Source organism: Dermacentor andersoni, chromosome 4 (genome assembly GCF_023375885.2).
Source record: "Dermacentor andersoni chromosome 4, qqDerAnde1_hic_scaffold, whole genome shotgun sequence".
Taxonomy (NCBI): Eukaryota; Metazoa; Arthropoda; class Arachnida; order Ixodida; family Ixodidae; genus Dermacentor; species Dermacentor andersoni.
The window spans coordinates 36212397-36224893 of NC_092817.1; the positions used below are offsets into that span (position 1 = coordinate 36212397).

General features: G+C 43.5%; 1 protein-coding gene across 2 annotated transcripts in view; it reads right to left on the bottom strand.

Annotated features, from left to right (window-relative positions):
- Positions 1-12497, bottom strand: part of mus301 (mutagen-sensitive 301) — a 67191-nt gene that overhangs the window by 34632 nt on the left and 20062 nt on the right. For both annotated transcript variants that reach the window (XM_055073603.1, XM_050183672.2), the window contains exons 15-16: positions 9447-9542; positions 2205-2378 (exon numbers count right to left, since the gene is read on the bottom strand). In XM_055073603.1, coding sequence (XP_054929578.1) covers positions 2205-2378; positions 9447-9542 — 270 coding nt within the window. The remainder of the gene's footprint in view (positions 1-2204; positions 2379-9446; positions 9543-12497) is intronic.

Here is a 12497-nt window from a genome sequence, read left to right on the forward strand (position 1 = left end):
CTCAAGGTGCTAAAAACTGCAAGTTGGTGAAGAAATACAATGTGTCTAAATCAACCATCTCAACGATTTTAAAGAATAAGGAAAAGATTGCCACCTCTGCCGCCGACTCGACAAACACAAAGCACCTGCGGAAGGCAACCTATGCGGACGTAGAGGACGCGCTACTTTTAAGTGGTTCGCCGATGCACAGGGCCACAACATTCCAATAACTGGACCAGTGATGCTGGGCAAAGCCAAAAACTTTGCATTGCTGCTAGATTTTCCCCACTTCTGCCCAGGCAATGGCTGGCTACATTGATTCAAAGTGTGGCATAGGCCTGTTTTTAAATCGATTGTGAGCGAGGCAGCTTTGATAAGTGACCAAGACATTGCCACTTGGCTTGTAAGAAATCAAGCCATTACTGCAAGCTACATGGAGCAGGACAGGTATAACACATACGAACCTGCATTATTTTATCAGATGCTGCCGGACAAGACACCTGGCATGAAAGGCGACTCATCTGCTGGCGGCAAGCACAGTAAAGTGCACATTACAGCACTTCGGTGTGACCAGCGCGTGCCCTTTATAATTGGAAAATCAAAGAAGTTGCGTTGCTTTCGGAGCTGTGTACCTGTGCACTACAGGCACAATACTAAGGCGTAGATGACGCGCAATTTATTCGCAGAGTGGCTAGGCGAGTTTGACCGCGACATACAGAGGCAAGGAAGGCGCGTGCTGCTCGTGCTCAACAACTGTGCAGCACACAACGTGCAAATTTCTCTGACAACAGTTACTCTACTTTTCCTGTCACCCAATACCACTTCGAAAGTGCAGCCGCTTGATTTGAGCATAATATGCGCATTTAAGGCATCGTGCAGGTACCACATTGTAGAGCATTTGCTTATCGCTGTTGACCGCCCGGCCGCCAACTTGCCGCTTCGAGTTTCCCTGTATTCAGCCGTTGAGATGGTGAAAGCAGCCTGGGCGGAGGTGACGGCCGCTTGCATGCAGAGCTGTTTCCGCAAAGCCAGCTTCATTGATGTAGTGCCTGATGTCGAGCCTGATGCTTCCAAAGATGTTCGATCCAGCGGCGATTTGTGGCAGTGCATCGTCGACTCCGACATGGAGGGCTACGACACTGGTTGGGATGACTTTATTTCTGCTGATGAACAGGCTGATATTGCGGAACCGTGCACGGATGAGGGCGTCACTTGCGAAGTGCAGGTGGAGAGCGACGAAGGGGAATCGGATGACGAAACTTCGGAGCCAGCACCCATAGGTGTGCCTGTAGCAACGGGCTACATAGAAAGCCTCAGGCAACTTGTCTACGCTGAGGGCCTCGACGAAGAGCACACTTCTGCTTTAAATAAACTGGAGACCGCTCTCATCAGATCTTCACTGCAGAAACAGATGAGCATCACAAACTTCTTTGCAAAGAAATAAATTTTGTTTTGATTAGCCACCCTCTTTTTTTTTGTTTTTGGAGCTGTTGTCCACTTATTATGAACTTCAGGGTATAACAAACAGACACTGCGTAACGCTCAGGTTCATTATAAGCAGGCTCGACTGTCGTGTTGAAAGTAGGCAGAATCGAAACAAAGAACATAGCTTTGTGCATTAATGCATCTATAGATCCATATATGTGTGCCGGGACTTTCTGCACAGTTTTCAGTGGGTCATTATGCCAGCGGTCTTAACTAAATTTCACCATGACTAAAGAGTAATAGGGTGTCCTACACAAATGGAGCCAGCTCCATGTTGCAACCAGTACGGCATCTGGACAACTATAATGCATGAGGAGACTTCTAGGGATGCATTTTTTCTCTTTCATTTTACGATAATTAGATCTAGCAATTGCTTAATGAAGCAGTAGCCATGGATTTTAATAGAGAATGCTTCAAACTTCTGTGCTCACCTTTGTTATTCCTACCTGCCTTTGATTGCAGTATGAACCAAGCAATCATTTCAGGACACTATTATTAGCCCTTATCATTCTGCATACAGCGATACCACTGGTTTGCAACAAATATTGCTTTGGACAACATGTGTATATTGTTGTTCTGCCTGCTGGCCTTTGTGGCCACAAAGCCTGGCCATAAGAGACAAGCACTCAGAATTTCACAGTTGCAGCTTAAAAATGGTATGCTTGAGTAGAGCCCAGACTACTCTTTGGCAGTGGTCGCAACAGGCAGGCACCACTAATGCTTTTAGGCTGGTTGCTCACCTTGCAGAAGTGGGTCAGTGCTGAAGCAAAAGTGGAAGCAGATGCCAGCAGCGTCTGCACCTGGCCCCTGTGTTCCTTGTACTTGGCAGCGACCTCCCAGATGCTCTTCTGGTTCCACAGGTCGTTCAATTGCATGGTCTTGTAGAAGCTCTGCAGCAGCAGCTGCTCACCAGTCTGCATCACAAGGGGAGTATGATGGCAGTGATTAACTCTGTTTATGGTGCAGAAAGCAATTCTGCTTGACTTAAATTGAAAAGTCAAATAAATTATAGGGTTTAACGTACCAAAGCAATGCACAAGCAATGAAAAACACTGTAGTGAGGGGAAATCCGATTAATTTCAACCATCTGGGGTTCTTTAAAGAAGTAGTGACACATAATTTTAAGGTTGTAGAATCTCTACCACACACTTTTGGCACATAGAAGCATGACCCTTAGCAAGCACGAAGGGTAAAAAAGTAAGAAATTTAATTTTGCATTATAGTTGGTCTTGAAATTATGGGCTTGGCATCATTGACATTATCGCGACGTCATGACACATAGCAAAATTTGCTGACGCTGTGCAGTGACAAGGTTAGGTATGATGATGTTACTCATACAATAATAAACGAGGGTACATTGCATGCATTTCTCCTAGCTACACTTGTGTATAGCAGCTGCAGCAGTCACAGGAATGGAGAGAGCCAATGTATCGGGACGTCATGACACATACACCACCTCGGTGAAGAGAAGTGAAACAGGTTTGTAGGAACAAGTAATATTACAGTAAAATATTTAGGAGGCTATGACATTTGCCATTATTATTTCTAGGGTTAACAGGGTCCAGATCGTTATCTAATGCTTCGAGAAAGCTATTCACCTTATTAAAGGAATGTTGCGCTTGACGGCATAAATTCGTTGCAGTGAGGATACTTGGGTGGCGTTTGCTGTTTTATTGCATAATTCTCTAGAGAACAGACTCATTAACAAGCACATTTGTAGCAGTAGTACAGTCAACGTCCGAAAAACCAGGCAGTCTGAAAAAAATAATGCATGCCTTTTACTGCCCCCAAGGGCTAAAATTACCACAGACCTGTCCAAAACGGCTCTGAAGGCGTGCCAGTACATGTATTAGGCATATCGGTGCTCGTACTATGACAGGAGACAGCGGGTGCACACGTGTATAATTAAGGAATGCATACCGTGCCCATAACACTTGTCCCTTGCCACTCTTCGTATGCTTCACCGCATTACTTCGCGTATGTTTCACCATGTAACACTGCTGTATGGATGCGAAGCTGACTTTCAGGAACTGGTATTATGCAACGCGTCGTGCTTTCCGAGCTTCGAAGCCATTGGTGAGGATCACAAAGGCGAAGTCAGCGCTGCTGCTGACAGCGGCGAAGTCCTTCAATAAAAAATGCGGCACCAAACTGCAAAAAGCTTGGTAGCGAACGTTGAAGCAGGTAGGCCTAGCGTTGCCACAGTGGTAGCTACGTCTGTTAGCAGATCTGCATGCGAGACCACTTGTTCGAAGCAGCGAGATAATAAAAATGGCAGCGATGGTGGCTTCAATAACGCCATTTCGAACCTACAGTCATGGCAAAAAGTCCAGGCAAATGGACGGCGGTGGGTTTTTGCATCTGAAATTTCAGACGTCCTTATACATAGACTCTATTGGGTTCGTGGCGGTGCCGCGAAGACGTCCAAATTATCGGGAATGCCCGAAAAATAGGATGTCCGCAAAATCGGTCGTTGTCGTGTCGTATATAGCCATGTGCACCTCAAAGAACTCTGATAGTCGGAATCCAGCAATGAGCGCACTGCGCAATCAAGTTTTTTCAAGCCAACCTCATCTTCGTCGCTTTCACCAAAATCTGATGTGTTGCCAGAAGCAATTTCCTTAAATAATGTCTTGTCCGCTGAATGTGCCGTCACATCGTCAGACCTTTTCCTCTATAAGATTACACAGGGTACACACAAGATATCCGGAGGAAAAAAAAAAGAGAGAAGGTGAAGCAACACACATGGGCCATTCTTTCACGAAAATTGGTGAGGGGCCACTTCACATCCGTTTTCACGTTTTGTACACACTTGTGAACCTGTACTTATTCTACAGCTGCCAGAGTACTCTTAATAGCAAAGCTATATACTCTGTTGTCAGTTATATGTACCGTCTGAAGACTCGCAGGGCATTTGAAAATTCAGCAAAAAAACTTATTTGCACTAACCAGCTGATGCCGCTACAGACATGACCTAGCTGTTTCGTTTCGGTGCATAATTATTGCTTCTTTACTCAGATGGCGCTGCTAACGTGCATGCAGATTGCCAGTGCAGAAGCACGAGATATGGGTGAATTCAACAAAAATACCTAGTTTTGAATCCACTGTAATGTGTTTCTAGAATGTACATGCACACAACTGTGTACACAAAGTTGAATATGGATATTACTTATAATTACCCTGAGTGCCTAAGGAACCTACACAAACCAATTTTAATGAAGCTGCGCTGCTTCATTCATAACTTTCTTTTTTTTTTTAGTGCGTGTGTGCACATGCCTGCAGGAGAGATACGATCACAGGTGGCGACTACGGGGCGGCTCCGGAAACCGAGCCCCCTCCAGAAAAGTCCGGAGGGGGCTCAGCTCCCGGCTCCGGAGGGGGCGATGCCCGGCGATGCCGAAGTCTACCGCCCCCACCTCCCGCCCCCCTAAAGTGTGAATACCAGAGTTTTGCAACCCGCATCATTTGAAATTTCTTTTGGCTTGCCTCGACCTTTTCACTTAGAATTTTATTGTGGCTAAATTTACACTGTAAACATCATACACATACACATTATGTTTAAATATATACACAGGACGAAGTTTATTACATTTTTTAAAGAGAAGGAGGTAGCCAATTAACAATTATTTCTAAACGTATATACCTAGAGAACGAATATGTTGCTGTATGTTCCCCTCACTTCTAACTGCGTTGCGGGCTTTTCTGAGCCTGAAAAAAAGACCTGTAGACTTCAGTGACCCCTTCAGCACAGTCTTTTATTAACGGTGTATGAAATGCACGTGAATGATGTGTGTCTCTTTCCAGTAAGCAATGCTAACAACTCATGAAACAAAAATTTCTAATAATTGACAACATTTATTAGGGATGGAAACATCGTCACTTGCATGCAGAAGTCATAAATATACAGGGTGTCCCAATTAACTATCAAGCACCAAGATTAAAAAGAAAACAGCAAATGCATTACTCGAACAAAACCTAGTGCATATTGTTTCCAGTACAGCGGAGTAGCTGCCAGCAACTTTTTCGTTACTGAGATTTAATTAGGTAATTGTAATTCATTATCTAACTCGAGATGCTCTATCCTAATTATCAAATTGTCAATGAGGCATTTCTAAGCACAGCAAGGAAACATCTAACTGCGGTATTTTCAGCAACGTACTAATTGCATACTAAATTTTTCCGACTGATAAATAAACCCCGCAAAATATGGAGAATACCATGTGACTGCGCTCCCACCTGCATCATAAAGCAGCGCCCTCGAACAGGCTCCCCCTAAGTTTGCCTAAACAAAATAAAGGAAACAAAGAAAAACAGTGATCAAGCTAATGCCTTATCTGCCGCACCTCGACTGAAGTAACCCATCGCGTTTGGTGTTAGATGGAAACAAGCTGTGATAGCTATTGTCTTAGCATAGATAAAGTGCACGAATGTCTTTCTTTAAATTTTTTGCCACAAAACCTATCATCACAAAAGTGAACTGACGTCAGTGCAAATGTTTAAAGGTGCGTTTTGTTTCATCCCAGTCGCCATGTCGTTCTCTAATGAGCAAAAGGATTGAAAACCTGATCCTTGCCTTACGAGCTGCAAATGGCAACAAGAGGAAGGCCGTAAATATATATATGAGTCATGGAAGTGTGGCGGTAGACCAAATGCATTGACTACCATCCGAAATGATGAAAACCTGAGACAAACCGGCAGCTTCCAGTAACAGCGGCGGAGGACTCCATCTTCGAGTCCTAGCCTACGCACAGATGTTCTAGCATTTATGGCCTCAAACCCTCATGCTAGTGTGTGCGACGTGGCCGCCCAGCTATCAATTTCCGAGTCTTTCCAAGTCATCAGTTTGAAGGATTCTAAACCACTCGGCCTTTCACCCGTACCAGCTTAACCTGCACCAATGCCTGGAAGGTAGGGACCTGCAGAATGTTCTTGATTTCTCGAATCGGGTCCTCACAAAAGCCGATGAGTCGTCGGACTTTTTGAGGAACATCATGTGCACAGATGAAGCCAATTTTTGAAGAAACGGCCAAGTAAATTTGCATAATGTACACTATTGGAGTGACTCCAATACGCATTGGGTAAAGCGCACTCGGCACCAGTACCAGTGGTGGTTCAGTGTGTGGTTTGGAATTTACTCCGGTGCAGTAATCGGTCCCATATACTTCGATCACACACACTGACTGGACAGCGTTACGTACACGAAATCCCTGAAGGAGTGGTGGGTGAGTTTCTAAACAAAGTCCTATTGTCACGTCTTCCACTTCTGTGGCATCAGCAAGATGGAGCACCAGCACACAGCAGCAGCCGAATACGAAAGTTGCTGGATGCGACTTTTCATGCACAATAGATCGGAAGGCATGGTCCTACAAATTGGCTGGCTAGGTCACCTGACCACTCTCCACTCGATTTCTTTCTTTGGGTTTATATGAAAGATAGTGCTTAGATGATCGAAACGGATGTCAGATTAGCTCAAGGCAAGGACAATAAATGTCTGCACTAGAATTCCAGCATCGGTCATCAAGAAAGCCACTGAAGATATAATAAAGCAGGCTTAGTACTGCGTAGCTTCAGAAGGAGAGCTATTCGAACATATCCTCTAGGCAGCCGCTGGTGTTCAATGGCGCTTACGACTTCATAGATAAGAGCACACTGAAATCTGATGTTTTCTTCTTTTATTTTTTGCAGGCACCCCGAATGCCAATTCGGCTCGTTTAGAAGTGGCATATTTACTTTCTTGAAAGCATCCGTTTTGCTTTTTCTCTACACGTGGGTCACCTCCCGGTCTATTTTGCTTTCATTTTTTGCCACGAACCTGTTCTTGCAGCACGTACACACTCTCATAAAAAATAAAACCATCACTTTAATTTGGCTTTGCTTCGAAGCAAGTTTCTGGCACAAAATATAGCTGCACACGCACTCTTTCGATGCGGTGTGAGCAGAGCCGAGATTTTGAAACACTCTATGCCTATTCTATTGCTTTTCGCGTTTCATGCATGATCAGAGCGGCACTTCGGGCGCGCCATCTAGAGGCTTATAATAATAACAAGACATATAATAAGTGTGACATAGAAATGAGAAGAAGGAATAGCTGCGAAGCTACGAAATCTGCTGTTGGTGCTCCTTCCGTACCATTAGCAAAGCAATGCGCTGTCCCGTCGGGTTCGCCACAGACAATGCAGTTGCTTTCAGTGAGCTTATTTGAGGGCGCTGCTTTATGGTGAGGGATGTAGCGCAGTCATGTGGCATTCATCATATTTCGTGAGGTTTCTTTAACACTCAGAAAAAACTGTATGCAATTATTACGTTGCTGAAAACACCCCATTTAAATGTCATTTGTGGGTGCCTACAAATGCCTCATTGGCATTGATAATTAGGACAGCACTTCTCGAGTTAGACAATTAATTGCAATTACCTCATTAAATCTCACTAACGAAAGAATTACTGGCGGCTGCTCCATTGTACTAGGAACAATATGCTGTAGGTTTGCTTTGAATAACGTAACTGCTATTTTTTAAAGTCTTGGTGCACAATAGTTGGGGCACACTATATAATTCACTCAGTAACAGAAATGAGGCCAAGCCGGATACACTCGAAATCACAATCAACAGCAGTCATGCGCAGCAGTGCTTATACTTGGACTCACAGCAAAAAAAGAAGAAAGAAAGTAAAGCGAGATGCAGAGGCTACAGTTTCACCGTAAAGGCGAAGCAGTATTAGTGATAGCTAAGTATACGACAATTACGCGAAGTAAGATTACACCACTGATTTGCACCACTAGATTCTTGGTGGTGCAAGAGGACTCAGGCTGTGAAATTGAACTGTCATCTACTATGAGGTCTTGTAAATTCTCACATAAGAGGAAGCTTTAGCTCGGGCCCAACTCCGACGCGGCCTATTCAAATGCATGTAAAACGCAAAAACGTTTTTATGAGATAACCCCTGGACCGATTTTGATGAAATTTGTTGCATTTGAAAGAGAAAGTCAAATTCTAGTGACTGTTGGAAGCGGAATTTCGATTTAGGGCTTGAATTTTCTTAAATCGATTTTCAAATATTTGACCGTTTGAAAAAAATGGAAGCACGAAGTTTACAAATTCATAGCTCTGCATCAAGAATTGATATCGCGGTTCTGTAAACGGCATCCATTAGATCATTCAAAGCGGACAAATTCAATATGTCATTTTACATCCTACGTGAATTTGTTACGTCGCTTACAACGGTTTTGCAAAAGTTGTATTTCCCTATGATTAAGTATTTTTTATATTCATGCGTAACACATCAATTTTGTCCGCTTTAGATGTGCTATTAGATGCAATTCACAGAATTGTATTATCATGTTTAGTGGTTGAGTTACAGAGTTGTAAACTTGATAGTTTCGTTTTTTGAAAATTTTCGATTTTTGGCAATTTTTAGTAAAAAATTCACGACCTAACTCAAAAATTCGAAACCAACAGTCACTAGATTTTAAGTTTGTCTTTTAAATGCAACAAACCTCGTCAAATTTGGTGCAGTGGTTGCCGAGAAAAACGAATTCCCCTTTTACATGTATTTAGATAGGAGCACCCGAGCTAAAGCTTCCTCATAAGGCCGTCACTTCAGTGAAAGATTCTTCACGGTCACATGAAGTTTCTTGAAGTGCGAGAAATATATATATATATATATATATATATATATATATGGGGGGGGGGGGGGGGTTGCAAAGGCCCCAGATAAATGAAAACTTTCCGCCTATAGATACGATCACTTATTTGAAATCGGCAGAAAAAGCTGAACTGAGCATTTCGATAATTTTGATAAAATTTGCCAAAGAACAAAGAAATGAAAAAAGCTTCAGGACCAACTGCCCAACCCCTCACATAAAATTAGTCTACTGGGTGCACATTTACACTGCAATGGGCCTATGTGTTGCTATTATTGTAGAGAGACAAGGCACTGAAATTCCGGGTGTCACATGCACAATTACACATGCTTTAATTTCAAACCTTGAGTGAGCCACCGCTGGCCAGTCTGGTGATGAGGGCTTCTGTAATCCCTATGAGTTCAGCCACCTGAAGCTCATTTTCTTTCAGATCTTCGTACTGTAATGCAAGAGAGATTGTTGTTGAAAAACATGCTAAATTTACGCAGTAATTCTGAGGCAGCCTACTTTTGCAACATTTGTAGAAATGACCAGATATGAGAGATCTCTTAGCTGCACTCACTATGGTCAAGTTGCATTTAAAATTATCACTAACTTCATTGACTTCTTACACTTCGTGCATGTATCTCTGCAGTTTGCTGTTTGCACATCTCAGCTACGTGAATCTGATTGCCTGCAACATTTAGTTCACATACGATGCCAACAGTTATGTTGTGGCATGACGTCCATATTTTTGAGCAGGCTATTTGTCTTCTTTCTCTCGTTAGCAAAGGCCCACCCTTCAAACACAGCAAATGAATTGAGAGCTTGCCTCTGAGGATCATCTCAGCGTTGAAAAGTGTGGTTCCAATAACAAACAAACATGCAACTGGAGCTATAATGGAAGTGTGTCACGTAGGGCCACATATTCACTTGTTTTTAAAAGTAAACTGTTTACTTTTTATTGATGTATAGATCACACATATCATGTGGCCTTTACGAGAGAATATAATGTATCTCAGCATATTGGTAAATGATTTTACTAAAACAGTAAAGCACATCCTGTTAGAATTCCCAACCTATAGTAATTAGGGAACCTTTTATGAAAGCAATATGGATACAGTAAAACCTCGTCAAATCATACCCACTTAAACAGTAGTTTCACTTTAAAAGTAGTAAAATCAAATCCCCGACTCAGCGGCCACTGAACATAATGTGTTTTGTATCCGCATAAACCGTACCAGCTTATTGCGTACGTATCGGTTAACACGAAGTGTTTACACTTTTCGTCGCGCAGACACGGAGGTGCGTCGTCTCGATCGGGCGGCCCAGCTGAACAACGAGCCTCGGAGGTCGGAACAACAGCCTCCAAGCGTCCTGCGCCTTTGCACGTGAAGCCACATGAACATCAACATTATTTTGGCACCGAGCCAGAGAGCATTGTGGGGTTGTGCAAGCGAGGACTCGCGTCATGCCGAAGCTCGGATAAAAAAAAGATGCCGGATGCTCAGCATAGAACAAAAATTAGACATCGTTTGTGCTATCGAATGTGACACGAAGAAGTCGCCACTGGCACGCGACAGGCATCTGCTGTTGACTACGGTGTGTGGCATTTGGAATGCGAAGAAGTTGCGTGGCAGCGCTGCTGTGACCGCGAATGGATGTCGGCCGCGAGGTTCGACTTTTCGCCATCGTTGCCTATGTTGTTGCCGAAGTGTCAGCTAGCAACAGTGATGAGGACGACACGGAAAGCGACAGCACGGTCGATTCAGGCCCAACAGTGGCAGAAGCTGCGCGTTACGTCAGCCTCATGAATGCAATCGTCATGACGAGAATGGCACGCCGCAATGAAAAAGGTGCCCAGCGACTTCTGCAGCACTACCGCGCGCGTGCACAGTAATGCCAACAAGGAATCTGCCATGCGAGTATTTGCCGAGAAGAGGGGGCTGGCTGAAAAGCTGCCTCGCAGCTTCACTAAGTTTGAGGCCACTGTCGCTGCTAGGCCGCGGCAGCGTCAAACGAAAATAACACTTGTCGTGTGAAGTGAACAAATACTGCATGTCTTTTTTCCCTTTCATCGCACCCTCTCTGAGTTCCGTTTCTGACAGGTAAGTGTTCGTTCTCATGCTATTTCGGTTAAACAATACTACCGTTTAGCACGTACCTTTTGCGTGCTCCCGCCAACTACGGTTTAAGGAGGTTTCACTGTAATATTAGTCAGGAACCACTGACACTGAGAAACACATTAGTTCCTATGCTGTGTCCTTCTAGGCAACAGCAGGCTTTAAGCTTGTTGTCCGCTTACCTTCGTGATATTGGCTTGCTTAACAAGCTTTAGGAAATTCCATACACAGTTGCCTTCCATTAATTTGACCCAGATAAAACTGATGAAATTGGTCAAACTATCCAGCAGGTCAAGTTAAACAAGAGGAAGAAAAAACACCAAAACACAGCGCTGATTGATTTACCAGTATTTGCCCCAATTCGAACACGTCCTCGAATTGAAAGTGCACCCACTTTTTATGGGTTATGGGTAAACTGAAAATTACATAAGAGCTCCTAACGAAGTACAAATCGAATTCACACTCACTTTTCTAGCAAGAAAAACATAGCATGACTCCAATTCTGGCAAAAAGAGAAATGCAAAACTAGGGAATTTCGCATAATTTAATTTACTTAATGTCCATCATCATTACTCAGACAGTACTTTATCGCGATCGATAAAGAACCACAACATGTCATTTTTAATACGGTCCATAGTGTGTTTTATATTCTGCATTTAGCAAACAACTCCGCTATAATAGCAAGCAGGCTGATGATCCACACCTGCACTAACCACTTTGCTAATTCGTTCTGACACACATGCGATCTGTGGAACGCAAGGAACGTGATGCGGCTTGTTGCAAAATAACCTAAATGTGCTTTTGTAATCAGACTGAAAGTGGCGTGTCGTCTTCATGCTATGCAAAAACAAAAAATTGTTTTGTCGCCATCCAGGAATGCCATCTTGTGAAGTAGGCAATGGGTTTTGCGAATGTGTTTTTGGTTTCATATGGAGCTGGCACAACCCAAGCAATTTTCTAATTTTTTCTGTAAAACAAGCGTGTGGTAGAATCGTGTAAACACTGTAATAATTCATTGTAAGCTACCCTTGTCGCTTTAAAATCTTTCTGGGGCATGAAAAAAACAAGCATTTTCAATAGGAGCGCCGCCGACACTGACTCTGCCACTATTGAAATTCCCGCAGCGGTCATCATTAGGGTTTGGGTGCGTGCGTGAGGACAAGCCAAGTTTGAATTATCTGGCAAAGGCTAATTTAGGATCGAAATAACTAAAGGTTGCTGCCATAGAAAAGTATGGGCGCCAGCTGGGACCTATAATCAGGATCAAATTAACCAAAAATTAAATTGACTGG